The 19,700-nt window shown below is 42.5% G+C and overlaps 1 protein-coding gene across 2 annotated transcripts in view; it reads left to right on the forward strand.

Annotated features, from left to right (window-relative positions):
• The window catches only part of CCDC47 (coiled-coil domain containing 47), a 44,034-nt gene that overhangs the window by 20,248 nt on the left and 4,086 nt on the right, over positions 1 to 19,700 (forward strand). For both annotated transcript variants that reach the window (XM_081343806.1, XM_081343807.1), the window contains exons 7-12: positions 276 to 377; positions 1,555 to 1,665; positions 9,670 to 9,755; positions 10,746 to 10,804; positions 12,982 to 13,091; positions 16,117 to 16,284. In XM_081343806.1, the coding sequence (XP_081199932.1) occupies positions 276 to 377; positions 1,555 to 1,665; positions 9,670 to 9,755; positions 10,746 to 10,804; positions 12,982 to 13,091; positions 16,117 to 16,284 (636 nt within the window). The remainder of the gene's footprint in view (positions 1 to 275; positions 378 to 1,554; positions 1,666 to 9,669; positions 9,756 to 10,745; positions 10,805 to 12,981; positions 13,092 to 16,116; positions 16,285 to 19,700) is intronic.

Below are 19,700 nucleotides of genomic sequence, written 5' to 3' on the forward strand. Positions count from 1 at the left end.
AACTTCTTGATGAGAAAGTGTCCATCTGTATTTCCTACTTTGCCTTTTAAGGAGTTCTGCAGTTATTCTTTTATTGAGAAAATACAATACCATATTTTAGAGATTCTCAGAATAATTTTGAGACTCTCCTTAAGCATGACCTAATCTTGATTAAATGGACATTTGCTATCCAGGGCATTTTATACTTTTGCCACATGATTGGACTGTTCTTCTACTAGTGGACCTTCTGTGCAAAATAATGTATGTATTCCTATTATTACATTATTGTTATCCAGCAAATAAAAGTTACTATGAATGATGATGATATGGATACCTACGTTTTCGCTGTTGGGACAAGAAAAGCCTTGGTACGGCTTCAGAAGGAAATGCAGGACCTGGTATGTACTGGAGCTGTGGGAAAGACTTTTTAAAAAATTGGTAATTAGAGAAGGAAGAGGGAATTTTAAAACACATATGAAGGCTTATATTTACTTATTTATTTAGCGTATGGCTGGTCACACACAATTAAAAGCATTTCATATTTACAAGTTAGAACAGTTAAAACAATTTTTTTTAAAAAAAGAAGCCATTATAAAACCTAAGGGATGTCAATTAAAGTCAAGAAATCCACCACTCCTCACAGCGCTTAAGCTGCTAGCCGAACATCAGAGCACTATACAAAAGTGGATGGAAGCATGGAGTAGCTATACCTGCCAAGATATTTCTGAGCATATTAATCCTAATAGTATACCTCCAGGATTTAATCTACCCCAACACATATGGGTGACATACAATAGAATTAGAACGACTCATGGGGTGTGTGCCGATTATCTGTATAAATGGGGAAAGACACCTTCAGCACAATGTGATTGCGGGGCTCCCCGACAGACTATCCAACATATAGTGAGGGAATGCACTAATAGAAGATACCCAGGAGATTTTAAGGACTTCCTCTGTGTAACAACGGCAGCTACTGACTGGATCTCCAAACTCGACATTAAACTCTGAAATGTTATTTCTGAAGGCTTATAAATGTTCCAGGGCTGTCTTAACTACATGTTGTCGTAATACATTGCCTTGATTAATTAATTGGACAGTTTGTGACAAGTCTAATTTGCAGTGTCAATCTAATTAATTAATTTTATAGCTAAATTGGGCAGGGAACTATTGTAGCTTGGTTGAAACTTAAATAAATGGTTACAGCTTCTGGGGACAAAGACCACGATGGAAGGGCTTTTTTTACGTTTTGTTTATATGTATCTTCAGTTCATATGTATTTTTTTCCTTTTAGTAAACATATGAATTTAAAACCTCTATTGTAATCCTTTTTTAAATGTGCAAAATTATGCTGGAATATGAGTTCTTTTATTCCAGATTTAGAACATCTCATTAGTCCCTAAAGGCAGCAAATTCTTCTTGTGCAATCGGAAGCTATCGTTCTTTCAGTTGAGCAGGGTCTTGTTCTCGCTGTTAAGTTCTTAAATCAATCTCAAAGTTTGGATTAGGTTGATTGGAGATTTAACTATGCAAGAAATAGCAGATTTACCTTAAAACATGGCAATTCCTTTTTGGCAGAGTGAGTTCTGCAGTGATAAACCCAAAACTGGGGCAAAGTATGGGCTCCCAGAAGCACTGGCCATCTTATCGGAAATGGGTGAGGTCACAGAAGGAATGATGGATACGAAGGTAATGTAAAATAAACAGCTAAAATATTCAAGTTGTGATAATGCTCAGTTCTCATGAGCATCCAGGGTACAAGTTTGCATATTGTTATGCATTGGAACATCCTTATTTGTTTTGTTTACTTGTTTTAAAACAAAGTATTTTCTGTCTTGAACTATTCTGAAAAACTGAGCGTTCAGGTTTGGAAATAAGCATATGCCTAAAATTGGTAAGTGAGTGTTCTATGTATTGTTGTGGTATAACTAGTTAAGTCTGAAACAAATCATGCCCTTCTATGAAGGTACTGAATAATTCTGGGCAAATGTCCACTTGTCTCACAGATTAGTTATAAATAATGATTGTACACAGCATTTTCACAGAAACAAAATCTGACTAGTTCAACTTATCCTTTTGGTGGAAGCAAATCAAACATTTCTAGAGAATATCTCTAGCGTGATGTCGACCTGATGGTTGATGCTTTGTTTTTGTTTCATTTTTTACTGTTAATGAGTCATGCCTTGTCATATCTCATCCATAGAAGAAATCCATGACATACTTGTTTTGTTACTAACTAGGCTCATAGAATTCATTGCTAGTTAAAGCCAAAATATTTACAGTGAGGAAAAAAATTATTTGATCCCCTGCTGATTTTATACATTTGCTCACTGACAAGAAATGATCAGTCTATAATTGTAATGGTAGGTTTATTTTAACAGTGAGAGACAGAATAACAACAACAAAAATTCCAGAAATCAAGAAAGTTATAAACTGATTTTCATTTTAATGAATGAAGTAAGCATTTGATCCCTATCAATCAGCAAGACTTCTGGCTCCCAGGTGTCTTTTATACAGGTAACGAGCTGAGATTAGGAACATTTCTTAAAGGGAGTGCTCCTAATCTGTTTGTTACCTGTATAAAAGACACCTGGAAGCCAGAAGCAATCAATCAGATTCCAAACTCTCCACCGTGGCCAAGACCAAAGAGCTGTTCAAGGATGTGAGGGACAAGATTGTAGACCTCCACAAGGCTGGAATGAGCTACAAAACTTATTGCTAAGCAGCTTGGTGAGAAGGTGACAACAGTTGGTGCGATTTGTTCTGACCCAGCCTTTGCAAGTGCTACTCAATGGCTTACTCATGAGGAAAAAAACCCTTTTTATTTTAACAAGGCGTTTATGGAATAAACTCCTGATAAACAGCCCTTAGATGTTGAAACAAACAGTAGCAGTCTCTGCTCCCACTTGGCTAAGATAAGTATAAAGTCTCTGAGTTCCCAGCAGGAAGGCTCAATTAGCAATTCAACTCAAACACAAAGAAAGCCAACAAACCTGGCAAAGAATTGGCAAAGAATCCTGGCAAAAGAAATCCGACAGATAAACAAGATACTGGAGCATGAACGGTTGCCTGCGGCAACTGGCGCCTCCCACACCTCTCCTCTTTATAGTCCAGCCAGGGTGTGGCTTCTTAGAGCCTCTTACTTTTCCTGGAGACCTGCTCCACTGCCCTCCGTTGTCCTGCGCGCCTCTCTCTGCCCATATGCACATCTGGGACAGGCCCCAGCTGTTCATCCTATTTGCTCAGTTCAGTCCCCCAACACAGCTGTCTCTCTGCCTGAGCATGAGCAAATGGGCCTAGCTCCGCATCTGGCTTTGAGTCTTCTTGCTCCTCAAAATCTTCCAAACCCAGGCACTCCTTCCCCCTCATCCAATTCATCTGATTCAGCTGCCAGATCTGCTGGCAGTTGAGGAACCACAACACTATCCCTCACTGCATGACCCTTCCCCCGGGTCCAACAGGCAGGATGTGGCCATGAAGGGAACTGCTCGTGGAATGCCTGTATCAGAGCAGGAGCATGCACAGTGGCTGCATCCTCCCAGGTGAAGTCCTCTGGTCCATAGTCCTTTCACTCAGTCAAGTACTGGAACTGGCTTTTCAGCCAACAGGAAACTTGGATGCTGGCGACCTCGTACTCAGGAGCACTGTCTCTGTCATGCTATTCCGGTGGGGGGTATTCTGGTCGGCAGAGTGGACAGGCTGGTCGTTCTGGAACCAAGAAGGACAGGTGAAAGACCAGATGTACTCTTAGCAAGCGGAGCAATGTCAGGTGATAGGCGACCGGATTAATGACAGCTTCGATGGGGAAAGGGCCTAGGTACTGATGATTCAATTTCTTGGCAGGCCAGTCTGATGGAAGGTGCCTGGTTGACAGCTATACACGATCTCCACAGCTAACGCAGGCATATCATGCCAAGACCAATCAGCGACTTTCTTATAATCCACCTTGGCTTTATCCAGTTGCCATCATACCAATTGATGGACAGTCTGTAACTCTGCAAGATACTCGTTAGCTGCGGGAATGGGCAAGTTGAGTTGCATGAAGGGAAAAAGCTGAGGATGATACCCAACATTGGCTAGGAAAGGTGTCACCTGTGTGGAGGTGTGCTGCGAGCTTTTGAAAGCAAACTTGACTACTGAAGATAATCTGCCCAATTGTCCTGTTGCTGATTCACAAAGCAATGCAGATATTCTTCCAGGATTCCAATCACTTTCTTGGTTCCACTATCTGTTTCTGGATGATGCACTGATGACAGACATATTTGTACATTTAAGGCCTTCAGCAGCCCTTTCCAGAACCGGGCCGTAAATTGAGTCGTATCCAAAATGACCCTATCAAGTAGGCCATGCAGATGGAAGACATGCTGAATGAACATGCAGGTTGTGGTGGGGTTGTTGGCAAACCACGGCATTGGATGAAATGCACCATCTTAGCATTCCACTACCACAAACACTGTCATTAACCCAGAAGACGGGGGCAAGTCTGTCAAGAAGTCCATGGACACTGCTCTCCAGGGTCTCTCGGGTGACGGCAAGGGCTGGAGCAGACCTGGGAGGCTCTCTTTGCTGACTTGGCCTGCCGGCACTGTACATAAGATGTGACATAGGCCTGGATGTTGTGTTGTAATCAGGGCCACCAGAATGTATAGGAGACCAGCTTCAGAGTCTTGAAGAGGCCAAAATGCCCAGCTGCAGGATTGTCATGGCATTGTGAGAGGATGAGTCCCCAGAGCGGCCCCCTCGGAACATAAAGCCGATCATGAGTGCCTCAGTGAAGGTCCATGAGGAGTTTGGTCCCAAGTCCTCCCGTCGTTGATCCACTCATGTATTATGCTGTTATCCTCCCATAGCTGAGCCTGTAAATCCACTGGTTTCTGAACTGCAGAGAAGTACTAGGGGAAGAAGCTTGTGGCAGTATTCCGGTTGCCTTGAGAGAGAGCATCTGCTCTTTGGTTGCAACCACTCGGGATATATGTGATATATGTGATGCGGAAATTGAACCTGGTAAAAAATAGAGACCACTGAACCTGCCGTTGGTTCAATTTCTGGCCAGTCTGCAAGCATTCGAGATTGTTGTGGCCCGTCTGGACTTTGATTTGATGCCAGGCCCCTTCCAAATGATGTCTCCAGGCCTCAAACGCCACCTTGATGGCCAGTAGCTCCTTCTCCTAGATGGTTTATTGCCTCAGCTAGATTAAGTTTCCTCAAGTAATATGTGCAATGCAAGAGGGTACCGCCGGGCGCGTGAGCCTGGAGTAATCCCACTCCAACAGCAATGTTGGAAGCATCTGTTTCCATGACAAATGTAGGGTGTGAGTCAGGGTGTTTCAGGATGGGTTCTGCATAAAGGCTTGCTTCAAGGCCTGGAAAGCTTATTGGTCCAGAGTGCTACAGTGAAACGGGGTCTTTTTCTGAAGAAGCCAAGTGAGTTGCACGGTCAGGGAGGCAAAGCCGAGGATGAATGTCCTATAGTAGTTGGCGAACCCAAGGAGTCACTAGATATCCTTAGCTCGATGTGGGGGTTGCCAACTATGCAGGGACTTGATCTTGCTTGGCTCCATGGCAATGCCCTCAGGAGAAATGTGATGTCCCAGGAAGTTGATGGTGAAGCAATAAAATTGGCATTTCTCCAGTTTGGAATACAATCGATATTCCCAAAGCCATTGCAAGATCATACGGAGGTGCTGATGATGACTCTTCTGTGAAAGGGAGTAGATCAGGATGTCATTCAGATAGATCATGACACACTGATCCAACAGGTCCCAAAATTCATGAAATGCTGGAAGACAGCAGGGGCATTGGTCAGCCCAAATGGCATGACTGTATACTCGGAAGTGGCCGTACCGAATGCCAAATGCTGTCTTCCATTTATCACCGGGCCGGATCCTAACTAGATTGTAGGCTCCTCTCAGGTCCAGTTTGGCTTCCTGGAGCTATTCCAGAAGTTCAGGAATGAGGGGCAGAGGGTAATGGTTAAGGGTGGTCAATTTGCGATAATTGCAACAGAGTCTCAATTCCCTAAACCTCTTTTTCATTAACAGAACTGGCACTGACAACAGCAAAGACGAGGGCTGGATAAAGCCCTGAGCCAGATTTTTGTCCAGGAAGTCAAACAATGCTGCTAACTCAGTGTCAGACATGGAGTACAAATGTTCCATTGGGAGAGGCGCACAAACGATCAAGTCTATGGGGCAGTCATATGGCCTGTGTGTGGGCAATTGATCCACCTCTGCAAAGTCTACCAATTCAGCTGGCAGGGAAACCCCTGAGGGACTCAGAACCTGGCCTGCACATACTTGGCAGGTGTGATCAGTTTACATTGTAAACTGAGGAAGGTAACCAAATTCTGGGACCAGTAAATCTGAGGGTTGTGCTTCTGGAGCCACGCCAAGCCCAAGACCACTGGGAAATGCAGGTCAGAGGTGATATAAAATTGAATGACCTCCTCATGAGAGCCAATGGCCATACTCAATAGTTGCATGGCAGCCTTAATTGACCCAGACAGAAGCAACTGGCCATCAATGGTCTCCATTAACAGAGGTGGGTCCACCGGGCATTGAGGAACAGCCCATTTGGTCACAAACACAGCATCCATATACAGTTGCAAGAAAAAGTATGTGAACCCTTTGGGATTACGTGGAGTTTTGCATGAATTGGCCATAAAATGCGCTCTAAACGTCATGTAAGTCACAACAATAGAAAAACACAGTCTGCTTAAAATAATACTACACAAACATTAGCTGTTGTCATGTTTTAATTGAACATAAGATGGAAACATTCACAGTGCAGGGTGGAAAAAGTATGTGAACCTTTGGACTTAGTAACTGGTTGACCCTCCTTTGGCAGCAATAACCTCAACCAAACATTTCCTGTAGTTGCAGATCAGACCTGCACAACAATCTGGAGTAATTTTGGACCATTCCTCTGCACAAAACTGTTTCAGTGTAGCAATATTCTTGGGATGTCTGGTGTGAATCGGTCTCAAGGTCATGCCACAGCATTTCAATCGGGTTGAGGTCAGGACTCTGACTGGGCCACTCCAGAAGGCGTATTCTGTTCTGTTGAAGCCATTTTTTTGTTGAATTACTTGTATGCTTTGGGTCGACCATGGTATCTTACTGCGGCGTCTCAGGGGATTGGGAGTGGGAGGCACTGTTTTGCAGTGGTTCTCCTCCTACCTCCTGGGACGTTCGCAGTCGGTGCTGGCAGGAGGGCAGAGGTCGGCTTCAAGGCCTCTCGTTTGTGGAGTTCCTCAGGGGTCGTTCCTCTCGCCTCTCCTGTTCAACATCTATATGAAGCCACTGGGTGAGATCATTCGTGGTTTTGGGGTCGGGTATCATCAGTATGCTGATGATACCCAGCTTTTCATCTCCACCCTAAACCACCCCAGTGATGCCCTCGATGTGATGTCCCGTTGCCTAGAGGCGGTTCAGGTCTGGATGGGGAGGAACAGGCTTCGGCTCAAACCCGACAAGACTGAGTGGTTGTACGTGCCAGCATCTCGGGAAATTCAGGTTATTCCATCTTTAACCATGGGGGGTGAGGTATTACCCCCTGTAGATAGGGCTTGCAACTTGGGTGTCCTCCTGGATTCACAGCTCTCCCTGGAAGATCATATAGGAGCGGTGACTAGACCTTTGCCCAGGTTCGCCTGGTGCGCCAGTTGTGACCCTATCTGGACCAGGATGCCTTGTGTACAGTCACTCATGCGCTCGTGACCTCTCGTTTAGACTACTGCAATGCTCTGTACATGGGGCTGCCCTTGAGGAACACTCGGAGGCTTCAACTGGTGCAGAATGCGGCCGCACGAGTTGTGTTGGGGGTCTCCCGATACTCCCATGTAACACCTCTACTCCGCGAGCTGCATTGGCTTCCAGTTGCCCTCTGGGTGAGATTCAAGGTGCTGGTGATGACCTATAAAGCGCTGAATGGCATGGGTCCGGATTACTTACGGGAGCACCTGCTGCCGGTGTCAACTTCCCTTCGTCCAGTGCGTTCCCGCAGAGAGGGCCTCTTCAGGGTGCTGTCAGTCAGAGAGTGTTGGCTGGCGGCCCCCAGGGGGAGGGCGTTCTCTGTGGACGCACCAGACCTTTGAAATCATTTACCGGTTGAGCTCCGGATGGCTCCTGACCTTCGCTCCTTCCGTCGTGACCTGAAAACTCACCTATTTGAACAAGCCGGCCTGGTCTGATGGGTTTGGGATATTTTAATTGTAATTTTAATTAACTTTTACTGCAATTGGGCTATTCTATTTAATTCTTATCTTAACTTTTGTATATTGTATTTTTATTGCATTTTATTGCCCTGTACACCGCCCTGAGTCCTTCGGGAGAAGGGCGGTATAGAAATTAAATTAATAAATAAATAAAATTAATAAATTGTCCTGTTGCATCACCCATCCTCTGCGGAGGTTCAGTTGGCGGACAGATGGTCGTACGTTTTCCTGCAAAATGTCCTGATAAACTCTGGAATTCATTTTCCCATCAATGACAACAATCCGTGCAGGCCCTGAGGCAGCAAAGCAGCCCCAAACCATGATGCTCCCTCCGCCATGTTTTACAGTGGGGATGAGGTTTTGATGTTGGTGTGCTGTGCCTTTTTTTCTCCACACATAGTGTTGTGTGTTTTTCCCAAACAACTCAATTTTGGTTTCATCTGTCCACAGTATATTTTGCCAGTAGTGCTGTGGAACATCCAAGTGCTCTTTTGCAAACTTCAAACGTGCTGCAATATTTTTTTTGGACAGCAATGGCTTCCTCCGTGGTGTCCTCACATGTACTCCATTCTTGTTTAATGTTTTCCTTATTGTAGATGTGTCAACAAAAATGTTAGCATGTGCCAGAGATTTCTGTAGGTCTTTAGCTGACACTCTAGGATTCTTCTTTACCTCATTAAGCATTATGCGCTGTGCTCTTGCAGTCATTTTTACAGGACGACCACGCCTAGGGAGAGTAGCAACAGTGCTAAACTTTCTCCATTTGTAGACAGTCTGTCTTACCGTGGACACATGAACATCAAGGCTTTTGGAGATACTTTTGTAACCCTTTCCAGCTTCATGCAAGTCAACAATTCTTGATCGTAGGTCTTCTGAGAGCTCTTTTCTGCGAGGCATGGTTCACATCAGACAGTGCTTCTTGAGACCAGTAAACCCAAAACAGGTGTGTGTTTTTAAAGGGCAGGACAGCTGTCAGCAACACATCCAATATCATGACACTGGTTGGAGTCAAGGTTGGCTCACTCCTGGCTCCAATTAGCTCTTGGAGAAGTCATTAGGCTAGGGGTTCACATACTTTTTCCACCCTGCACTGTGAATGTTTCCATCTTATGTTCAATTAAAACATGACAACAGCTAATGTTTGTGTAGTATTATTTTAAGCAGACTGTGTTTTTCTATTGTTGTGACTTACATGACGTTTAGAGCGCATTTTATGGCCAATCCATGCAAAACTCCACGTAATCCCAAAGGGTTCACATACTTTTTCTTGCAACTGTAGCAGAGGTCACCATATTTAAGCAATGTAGTCGCATTTTATGACTGCATCACTTAATGACTGAAACTCAGATCCCAATTGCCTTCATAAGTCAACAACTACCTGCCTTGCATAAACAGTGAAGCTAGCCTTTCCCAATGGTATATACATTAATAAAAATGTGCTCCTATGTTTAATATTTTAAATCTTTTTATCTTGGTAGATGATCCATTTCCTCACACATTATGCTGATAAGATTGAGTCAATACATTTTTCAGACCACTTTTCCGGTCCAAAACTTATGCAAGAGTGAGTATGGCACAAAAATTGCTTTTGTATTTCCAAATGAATACTGCTCTACAATTTGCAAAAGGGGAATTAGAGGAGAAATTCAGCTTAGGAGTCATAGTATGACATCTATTGTATTGTATATTTCTGGTTACAATAGTGATGAGTTGGGAATGACTATTCCTTCAGCAATAGAGCAGGTTTTACAGTATGTTGAATAAAATGTTAGAGATGTTTGAGCAAGGGCATTAAGTAAAAGAGCTCAATGTGATACTAGTATCCCAACTATTAATTCCTATTCTAATTATTCAAAACATGAGCATTTGCAATGGCTTATCTCTCAATAATTGTGCAGATATCATTATAGGGTGGATAATGCTGCATTAAATGTTTACAGCATTTAACTACCACAAATGTTTACTACGTTTAAGATTCAGGCTAGGATCTGTTACAACTTATTTTCTGCTCAATAGATAGGATAAATCACTATGACAGATCCTCTGTTGATGATGAAGGAGATTCTACATTCTTTCTGCAGGGGAGGGGTGTCTAGGATGGTATCACCTGGGCAACTTAATCTTTTGAGATAATGACTAAAGAAGCTGTTGCTAGATTTCTTCTCCTGTTTTTCTAATTGGCTTTCTGATGGGAAGGTCTCCCAGGACTCATAAGTGTTTTTACTAGGCCCTAGAGGAGGATGACAGACAATAACAAAGTGGTATAAATAATGGTTTCTAAAATATTATTTTATTGCACTTTTAATAAAATATATTAATTACAAGTGAGGTTACCAGACTCCTGATTTTTTTTGTTGCCATAGGTTAATGATTCTCCTTCTTTCAGGAAGTTTTACAATTTATAATATTGTAGGATAACCTTTGCTGCCAGGGTTGTGCAGCTTCACCTAAAATAGGAGCCTACTATGGAGTAACTTACTCGATATTGCTGTTGCCATTTTTTGTGGTCATTTTTAAAATCCTTTTACCAGTGCTTCTTTTTGTTCTCACCCAGGGAAGGCCAGCCTTTGAAACTGCCTGAAACTAAAAAGACACTGCTATTTACTTTTAATGGTAAGAATAAGCTCCTGTTTTGAATAGCTTTCCTTAGGAAACATAGAATGTTACCCCCGAGAGTGTATTTCAAAATCAGAGTATAACTTATAATCTGTCCTGATTAACAGATCTATTTCTAACATTTGTTTGGCTCCTATTGTAATTTGGCAGTAGGATGAGGTTAAAATGTAGTTAAAGAAAGGAAAGATAGTGGGTTTATGAGAATCTTAGCAGAGACATGGCTATTATTGACTATTTAAAAATACCACAAGTTGCCTTGGCTGCCTAAAATTTAATAATAAATAGAATAAATATCCCTTCATTGCTTTAATTGTGAATTGCCCTGTATAGGAATTTCTACCATGTCAGAATAATAATAATAACAACAACAACAACAATACGACGTTGGAAGGGACCTTGGAGGTCATCTAGTCCAACCCCCTGCTCAGACAGGAAACCCTATACCATTTCGGACAAATGGCTGTCCAGTCTCTTCTTAAAAACTTCCAGTGTTGGAGCATTCGCAGCTTCTGGAAGCAGGTTGTTCCACTGGTTAATTGTTCTAACTGTCAGGAAGTTTCTCCTTAGTTCTAGGTTGCTTCTCTCCTTGATTAGTTTCCATCCGTTGCTTCTTGTCCTGCCTTTTGGCACTTTGGAGAATAGCTTGACTCACTCCTCTTTGTGGCAGCCCCTGAGATACTGGAACACTGCTATCATGTCCCCCCTCGTCCTTTTCTTCATTAAACTAAACATACCCAATTCCAGCAACCATTCCATGCTTTTAGTAATGACTTTTCTTGCCTCTAGGTGCTCCCTGATTCGTTGTTTGATTATCTTTTCCAGAATCTTCCCAGGTATTGAGGTCAGGCTGATAGGTCTGTAGTTTCTTGAATCCATTTTTTTCCTTTTTTGAAGATGGGAACTACATCAGCTCTTTTCCAATCCTCTGGTAGTTCCCCAGTGCTCCAGGATCTTTGAAAAATATAGTTCAATGGTTCTGAGATCACATCTGCCAGTTCCTTGAGAACCTTGGGGTGTAATCCATCTGGTCCTGGTGATTTGAACTTGTCTAGACTGGAAAGGTGCTCACTTACCATTTTCTTGCCTATCTTAACTTGTGTTTCTATTCTGTTTTTTATGGCATTATTTTTGATAGGTTGGTCTGTTTTTTCCCTTTGTGTAAATACAGATGCAAAAAACGAGTTAAATAGTTCTGCTTTCTCCCTGTTGCTTGTCACCTTCTTGCCACTTTCACCGACTAATGGACCAATCATTTCCTTCACTTTTTTCTTGTTTTTTACATGTTGAAAGAAGCTTTTTTTAGTTATTGTTGACTTTGGTCGCAAGCCTTAGATCATTTTGAACCTTAGCTTTCCTCACTTCATCTTTGCAGGCTTGGGCTATTTGCTGATATTCTGCCTTAGTTATGTGCCCCTCTTTCCACTTTCTATACTTGTCCTTTTTATATTTAAATTTGTCAGAGAGTTCTTTATACAGCCATGCTGGGTGTTTTTTTTTGAGAGCTGTTATTCTTCCTCTTCGTTGGTATTGTTCTAGACTGGGCTTTTATTATCACACTTTTCAAAATTTCCCAAGCTTCTTGAGTTGTTTTCCCCTTGAGGATTCTCATCCATGGAATCCTTCCCAAGCCCTCTCTAAGTTTATTGAAATTAACTCTCTTAAAGTCCAGGATTCTAGTTTGACTATGTTCTATTGCTTGTGCTCCATAATGTTGAATTCCAATATTGCATGATCACTTCCTCCCAAGGTTCCTGTGGCTTCAACACCAACATCTCAATGAAACTATCAGGAGGGCTATAGGTAAATGCAGATTAGAATGATGAAGTGACTTTATTAAAAATTTAAAAGTTTGCTTTCCTAGATTGTCCCTTATTGTATTTATATTACATAGTTGCAGAGTCTTTTGTTTTGCTGTTGCCTAGTTCTTACAGTGAAGCTTATCAGTGTATGATGCAGAGAGTTTTTTCAGCCAGCTTGTCATAGAGTCTGATGCTAATTCAGAATTGAAAGCAAGTGACTGGGCCAAGGTCACCCAAGCGTTTATTTAAGGAATGACTAAATGACTTCCCAGTCCTTGTCCAGGACCTTAGCTACCACATCATAGTGGCTCTATTTGTACTCCCCTATAAATTTTAATTCACAAAACTGAACATAAATGCCCTTTTTGTTTATAGTACCAGGTTCAGGCAACACTTCCCCCAAAGACATGGAAGCTCTGCTGCCTCTGATGAACATGGTTATTTATTCTATTGACAAAGCAAAAAAGTTCCGTCTGAATAGAGAAGTAAGTTTTATGTTAACCCTGTATATCGTGCTAATTGTATATGCATGACTCATGTAATGAGAATGTTTAAAAATCCATGCAGTTCTCTCCCAGATATGTTTGTATTCCCTTTTGCTCTACCACCATTTCATTCCAAATAGCCTAACTGACCTAGCATCCATGCCCAGTGGACTGTTGGATACATTCAGAAATGTTACAAAGTGAATAGGAAGTTGAAAGTCCTCTCCTCCTTTTCAGCCTTTGGCCATTGAAAACATGCTTTTTATAGTCTAGGAGTAAATTAATATCTCTTATAAAGTGGAGTAACTGCTAATATTTCAATCTTCCATGAATTGGTCCAGTTTCCTTTAAAATCACATGTGACAGAAAAAGCCATAGTTAAATATGCATTCTCTAAATAACTTTATTGGTGCCATTCTCACTGCATTAATGTTAAAAGAATGCTCTACATTACAACGTGAGAGGAAAATGTGTCCGTATTATATACTCTATTTTCCCTTATCTGTCTTCACCCCAAGATGAAGAGTCCAAATGCAGTAGTCCCTCCTTGTGAAGCAGTTGCCTTTCTCCTAAACATTTGATTTGATTTGATATTATTTTATATGCCACCCATTTTACTGTGGAAGTGATTTTGTTTTCAGTTTTGGTTGTTTTCATCTCTACAAATTCTTTTTTCCTGGTGTCATGATTGGAACTATTCAGTTTTGTAGGCATATCTTCATCACAAATTTATCTAATGACATTAATATGCAGGCAATCTTGTTTTATTTTGCACCCCCTTTCCAATTATTCTAATCTAGAATTTTTCTTTTTTCATTGAACTGTCCACAAAGATTCTAAGGTATTTTTTTAATCTGCCAGCCATAGCTAATTAACATATTTGTGAGGCTTGGATTTTTTTCTCATGTACCTCATTTGTACTTCTTATCATGAACTTTGAAGAAAGCAATCTTTGCAATCACGTTTTTATTTTATGACTGAGCAGTTTATTACTATCATGTCAATGCTATACCCTCACTCCATTTAATTTATAAACAAATTACTAAACCCTACTGTGAATGTGTTTCAATTTAAAAATTATATTTTAATTCCTTGTGTTCTTTTATCTTATGGCTGCTGAGTTTGTTTGGGAGTCATTGACAATGAGATATGTGTTTTTTGAAATTCTGAGATACATATTTTTTGAAATTCTGCTAGAACATTTTCCAGAGAAAAGTTTATTATTTATAGTAATTTCAAAACATAGTCTTAATGGAACCTTAAAGACAGACACAAGCACAAGCTTTCATGAATTCTAGGCCTTTGCATCAAATGGATAAAGTATCATGAGAGATTGGATGTAAGTGTATGCATATTTGTGGAAAAATGGTGCAGATAATTGATGAGTAGTACCAAGTGTGACTTAGAATCAGGTACATATGAAAACCACAAAGACTATAGTTCTTCAGACCAGCTGTCTTCTACAGTGTAGTCTTTAGATTTATTGGAGTTGCAGGTCTTTACATTTCTATTCTAGAATACTCCAGATATGTTTAGGCCACTGCAACTTGTGGATTAAGGAACTTGTTCTTCAACATTTGCATTTGATTGAGAAAAGCTGGGGAAGGACTATTGAAATTAAACAAGTAGATAGATTTTGGTTGGATGTATTAGGAAAGGCATCATCATCAACACTGCAAGTGGTCCTTGACTTACTACTATTTGTTTAGCAACTGTTCAAACTGAAAAAGGTGACTCATGATTGGTTCTTGTACTTATAATGTTGTAGTACCCCCTCAATCATGATCAGAATTCAGGCACTTGGCAACTGTATTTTTGACAGTTGCAATGTCCTGGGTCATGAGATCACCATTTGTAACCCTTCCAGCCAGCTTCCAACAAGCAAAACTATGGAGGTAGCCACTTCGCTTAACAATCACATGATTTACTTAACAATTGCAATGATTCACTTAATAACTGTGGGGGGAAAAGTTGCAAAATCAATAAGGTAAAGGTAAAGGTTCCCCCGCACATGCGTGCTAGTCGTTTCCAACTCTAGGGGCTGGTGCTCATCTCCGTTTCAAAGCTGAAGATCCAGCGCTTGTCCAAGGACGTCTCTGTGGTCATGTGGCCGGCATGACTAGACACCAAAGGTGCACGGATTGCTGTTACCTATTTTTCTACTTGCATTTTTACGTGCTTTCGAACTGCTAGGTTGGCAGAAGCTGGGACGAGTAACAGGCACTCACTGTTACGCGGCACTCGGGATTCGACCTGCCAAACTGCCGACCATCTGATCAACAAGCTCAGTGTTCTAACCCACTGAGCCACCGCGTCCTTAACAGCCAACATTCTTAAAATGGAAAGCCTGGTCCAAATTATACTGTACCTATACTGCAGAGGACTGCAATGGGATTTTGGTCCATTTTTCCACAATATGAATGGGTTGGGGCTTCTTTCATTTTATGGTAAAAATTAGACATATCTTGGATTGGGTGGAGGATCTAAGACTGCCAAGAAAGGGGTTGGCAGCTGAAAGATGAGCTGCCCTTTCCTCATGGTATCTCTTAGGACTCCAGAACAAGCTGTCAGCAAATGATAGGATAATAAATAATAAGTCAAGGTTGTCTCACACAAACATTTTATTATAGGAGCCTTAAATTCAGGTTCATATTTCAATAAAGAAATTTCCTAAGATTTTATGTTTGCAGCTAGTTTATGATATTGCTTGATGTATTGTCAACTATTGGCAAACCTTTGTTCCTGCTCCACTAGATGGCACTAATTCACTTCCAAAATTAAAAAAAAGTATAATAATGGTTGAAATCTTGCAAAATAATCAAATCTTATATGAGTTTTATGTTCTTACCTGAAATATCAAAATAGCTGGGACATTAATAAATAATGTTTTAGATTTTTGGTGCCCATTCTGTTATGGGGAATCTCACAATGGTTCCTACCATCTGAGAAAAGTTGCTGACTCCTGTGCTATGTGTTTATGCATATTGACTAAGTTGTTTGCATTTCTTCTTGCTTTGGGACAAAGGGAAAACAGAAAGCAGATAAAAATAGAGCGCGTGTAGAAGAGAATTTCCTGAAACTGACTCATGTTCAAAGACAAGAGGCTGCCCAGTCCCGCCGGGAAGAGAAAAAACGAGCAGAAAAGGAGAGAATCATGAATGAGGAAGATCCAGAAAAGCAGCGACGTCTAGAGGTATTTTGCTCAATAAACTTGCTATAATAGAAGAAGTATGCTCAGCCTAAAGGAGCCATTCTAAATTAAGGGAGTTACTAAGATCATTACCACAAAATGATTGAAATGGGGCTAGCAACTTGCCTGAGAAATTTTCTTCTAAATATCAAACTATAAACCTGCTCCTTCAGAGTATTTTATGTACACCATAAAATTATATCATCACCATCCCGACAGCCGTGAGCAAAAACATATATAAGCAAAAACAATGTAAAGATATCTGCACTTATGTGCTATAAATAATATGCTACAGAAATATATATAATCCCTTATTGCTATATAAATATTTATTTATTTATTTATTGATGGGATTTATATCCCACCCTATCTCCTGAAGGACTCAGGGCGGCTAACAACAAAACATATAATAAGTACAGAAATCAAGATAAAAATAAAATTGAAATCATATGTGCAATAAATTAAAATTAAAGAATTAAAAATAAATTAAAAATTCTAAATATAAATTAATTAAAATGCCTGTCAGTCCAGGTCAGCCTGGTGGAACAGGAGTGTTTTGAGGCCACGGCGAAAGGATTGGAGGTTTTGGGCCATCTGAAGCTCAGGGGGGAGCTGATTCCATAGGGCTGGCGCTCCCACAGAGAAGGCCCTCCCCCTGGGGGTCGCCAGCCGACATTGCCTAGCTGACGGTACCCTGAGGAGGCCTTCTCTGTGTGAGCGTACTGGACGATGGGAATTTGTTCCCGGCAGCAGATGGTCCTGCAAGTATCCCGGACCTAAGCCATGTAGGGCTTTAAAGGTAAGTACCAGCACCTTAAATCTCACCCGGAGGGCAACTGGTAGCCAATGCAGCTCACGCAGGAGGGGTGTAATATGGGAGTATCGGGGTGCTCCCATCACAACCCGTGCAGCTGCATTCTGCACCAGCTGAAGCCTCCGGGTGGTCTTCAAGGGCAGCCCCATGTAGAGAGCATTACAGTAATCAATACGGGAGGTGACGAGTGCGTGGGTGACTGTACGTAGGGCATCTCGGTCCAAAAAGGGGCGCAATTGGTATATAAGACGAATCTGTGCAAATGCCCCCCTAGCCACGACTCCAATATGATCTTCAAAACTGAGTCGTGAGTCTAGGAGGACGCCCAGATTGCGTGCTCTATCAATGGGAGGTAACATCTCTCCTCCTATAGTCAGAGATGGAATCTCTTGGACTAAACGAGATGACGGTATGTACAGCCACTCAGTCTTGGCCGGGTTGAGTCGAAGCCTGTTTTCTCCCATCCAAATCTGTACCGCTTCCAGGCAACGGGACATCACATCGAGGGCATCACTGGGTTGGTTCGGGGTGGAGATGAATAGCTGGGTATCATCAGCATATTGATGATATTTCACCCCGAAGCTACGGATGATCTCTCCCAGCGGCTTCATATAGATGTTGAACAGGAGGGGCGAGAGCACCGAACCCTGAGGCACTCCACAACTAAGAGGCCTAGGGCTTGACCTCTGCCCTCCTGCCAACACCGTCTGCGAACGGTCCGAGAGGTAGGAGGAGAACCACCGCAGAACGGTGCCTCCCACTCCCAGCCCCTCAAGACGACGCAGTAAGATACCATGGTCGATGGTATCAAAAGCCGCTGATAGATCTAATAGGACCAGGACAGAGGAATAACCTCTATCTCGGGCCCGCCAGAGATCATTCACCAGTGCGACCAATGCCGTCTCCGTGCTGTGCCCGGGCCTGAAACCCGATTGGTACGGATCTAGATATTCGGCTTCCTCCAGGTTCAAAGGGAGCTGTTGTGCCACCACGCTCTCAACGACCTTCGCAAGGAAGCGAAGGTTGGAGACAGGACGGAAGTTGTTTAAAACAGCTGGGTCCAGTGCCGGTTTCTTGAGGAGGGGCCTTACCACCGCCTCTTTCAAGGCGGCAGGGAAGTACCCCTCACTCAGTGAGGCATTGATAACTGCTAGGAGCCAGCCTCGTGTAACCTCCCGGGATGCATAGACTAGCCAGGAGGGACACGGGTCCAACAAACATGTGGCGGCACTTAGTTTCCCCATGATCTTGTCCACTTCATCCGGAGTCACAGGATCAAACTCTTCCCAAATGTACTCGGCCAACTTCATCGTTTTCCTCTCATTAGATACTGCCCAGTCAGAGTCCAGACCAGCCCGAATCTGAGCAATTCTGTCCACTAGATATTTACTAAATTCCTCAGCCCGTCCATGTAGGGGGTCCTCTCCTGTCTCTTGACTTAAAAGGGAGCGGACCACTCTAAATAGAGCGGCCGGGCGGTTATCTGCGGACGCAATGAGGGTGGTGAAGTAGGCGCGCTTCGCCACCCTCATTGCCACAAGATAAGATCTAGAAAAGGATCTTAACTGTGTTCGGTCAGACTCAGACCGACTGGTTCTCCAAATGCTCTCTAGGCCCCTTCTCTGGCGTTTCATCTCCCGCAGGTCCTTGGAGAACCAAGGAGCGACTCGGGACTTGCGCTGGGTCAGAGGCCGCAAAGGGACAACGCGGTCGAGAGCCTCCAAAGCAGCCTGTTGCCAGGCATTAACTAAGGACTCGACCGGGTTGTGGGAGAGGGAAGTGGGAATCGGTCCAAGCGCCATCTGGAATTTATCTGGGTCCATCAGGCGCCTGGGGCGGAACCACCTGGTCGGTTCCGCCTCCTGACAGCGGGGGGTGACGTGACGGAGGCCCAACCGCAGGAGGTAATGGTCTGTCCATGAAAGGGGTTGTGATGTTGGATGCATAATCCCTCTGCAGAAAAACATTCCAGTGTTACCTGCTGACATGCTATTTTTCCAGAATGTTGAAGATTCTAGTGATTAATATTATAAACAAACTTTCTGGTCTGGGAGGAAAAATGTACATTCCATAATTTGGCCTTCCCATGTTAGATTCGGTGTGTGTGTCTGTCTGTCTGTCTGTCTGTCTGTCCAAGCCCATCTTATTTACAATGCTTTACAACTTACAATCACATTTGGGATCAGAGTTTGTTGCTAAGCAAGATAGTTGTTAAATGAGTCGCGACCATATTATGAACTTTTTGCCATAGTTGTTAAATGAACCACTGTAGTTCATTCAGGCAGTCAGCTGAATCTGGCTACAAACCCCGCCCCCATTGACTTTGCTTTTCAGAAGCTGGCTGGGAAGGTCACAAATGGCAATAATACAACTTGGGATGCTGCAAGCATCATAAATACATGCCAGTTGCCAAGTGCCTGAATTTTTATTAAATGACCCTCAGGATGCCGTGACAGTTATAAGTTGAAGGACCCAGTTATAAGTCACTTTTTCAGTGTTGTAACTTTGAACAGTTACTAAATGAATGGTTATAGTCAAGAATTACTTGTTATATGTTTAGAGGAGTTAACAAGATTTCTAACTTTCACATGATTTTCGAAGAGGA

The sequence above is a fragment of the Vipera berus genome (assembly GCF_964194415.1).
Source record: "Vipera berus genome assembly, chromosome: Z".
NCBI lineage: Eukaryota > Metazoa > Chordata > Lepidosauria > Squamata > Viperidae > Vipera > Vipera berus.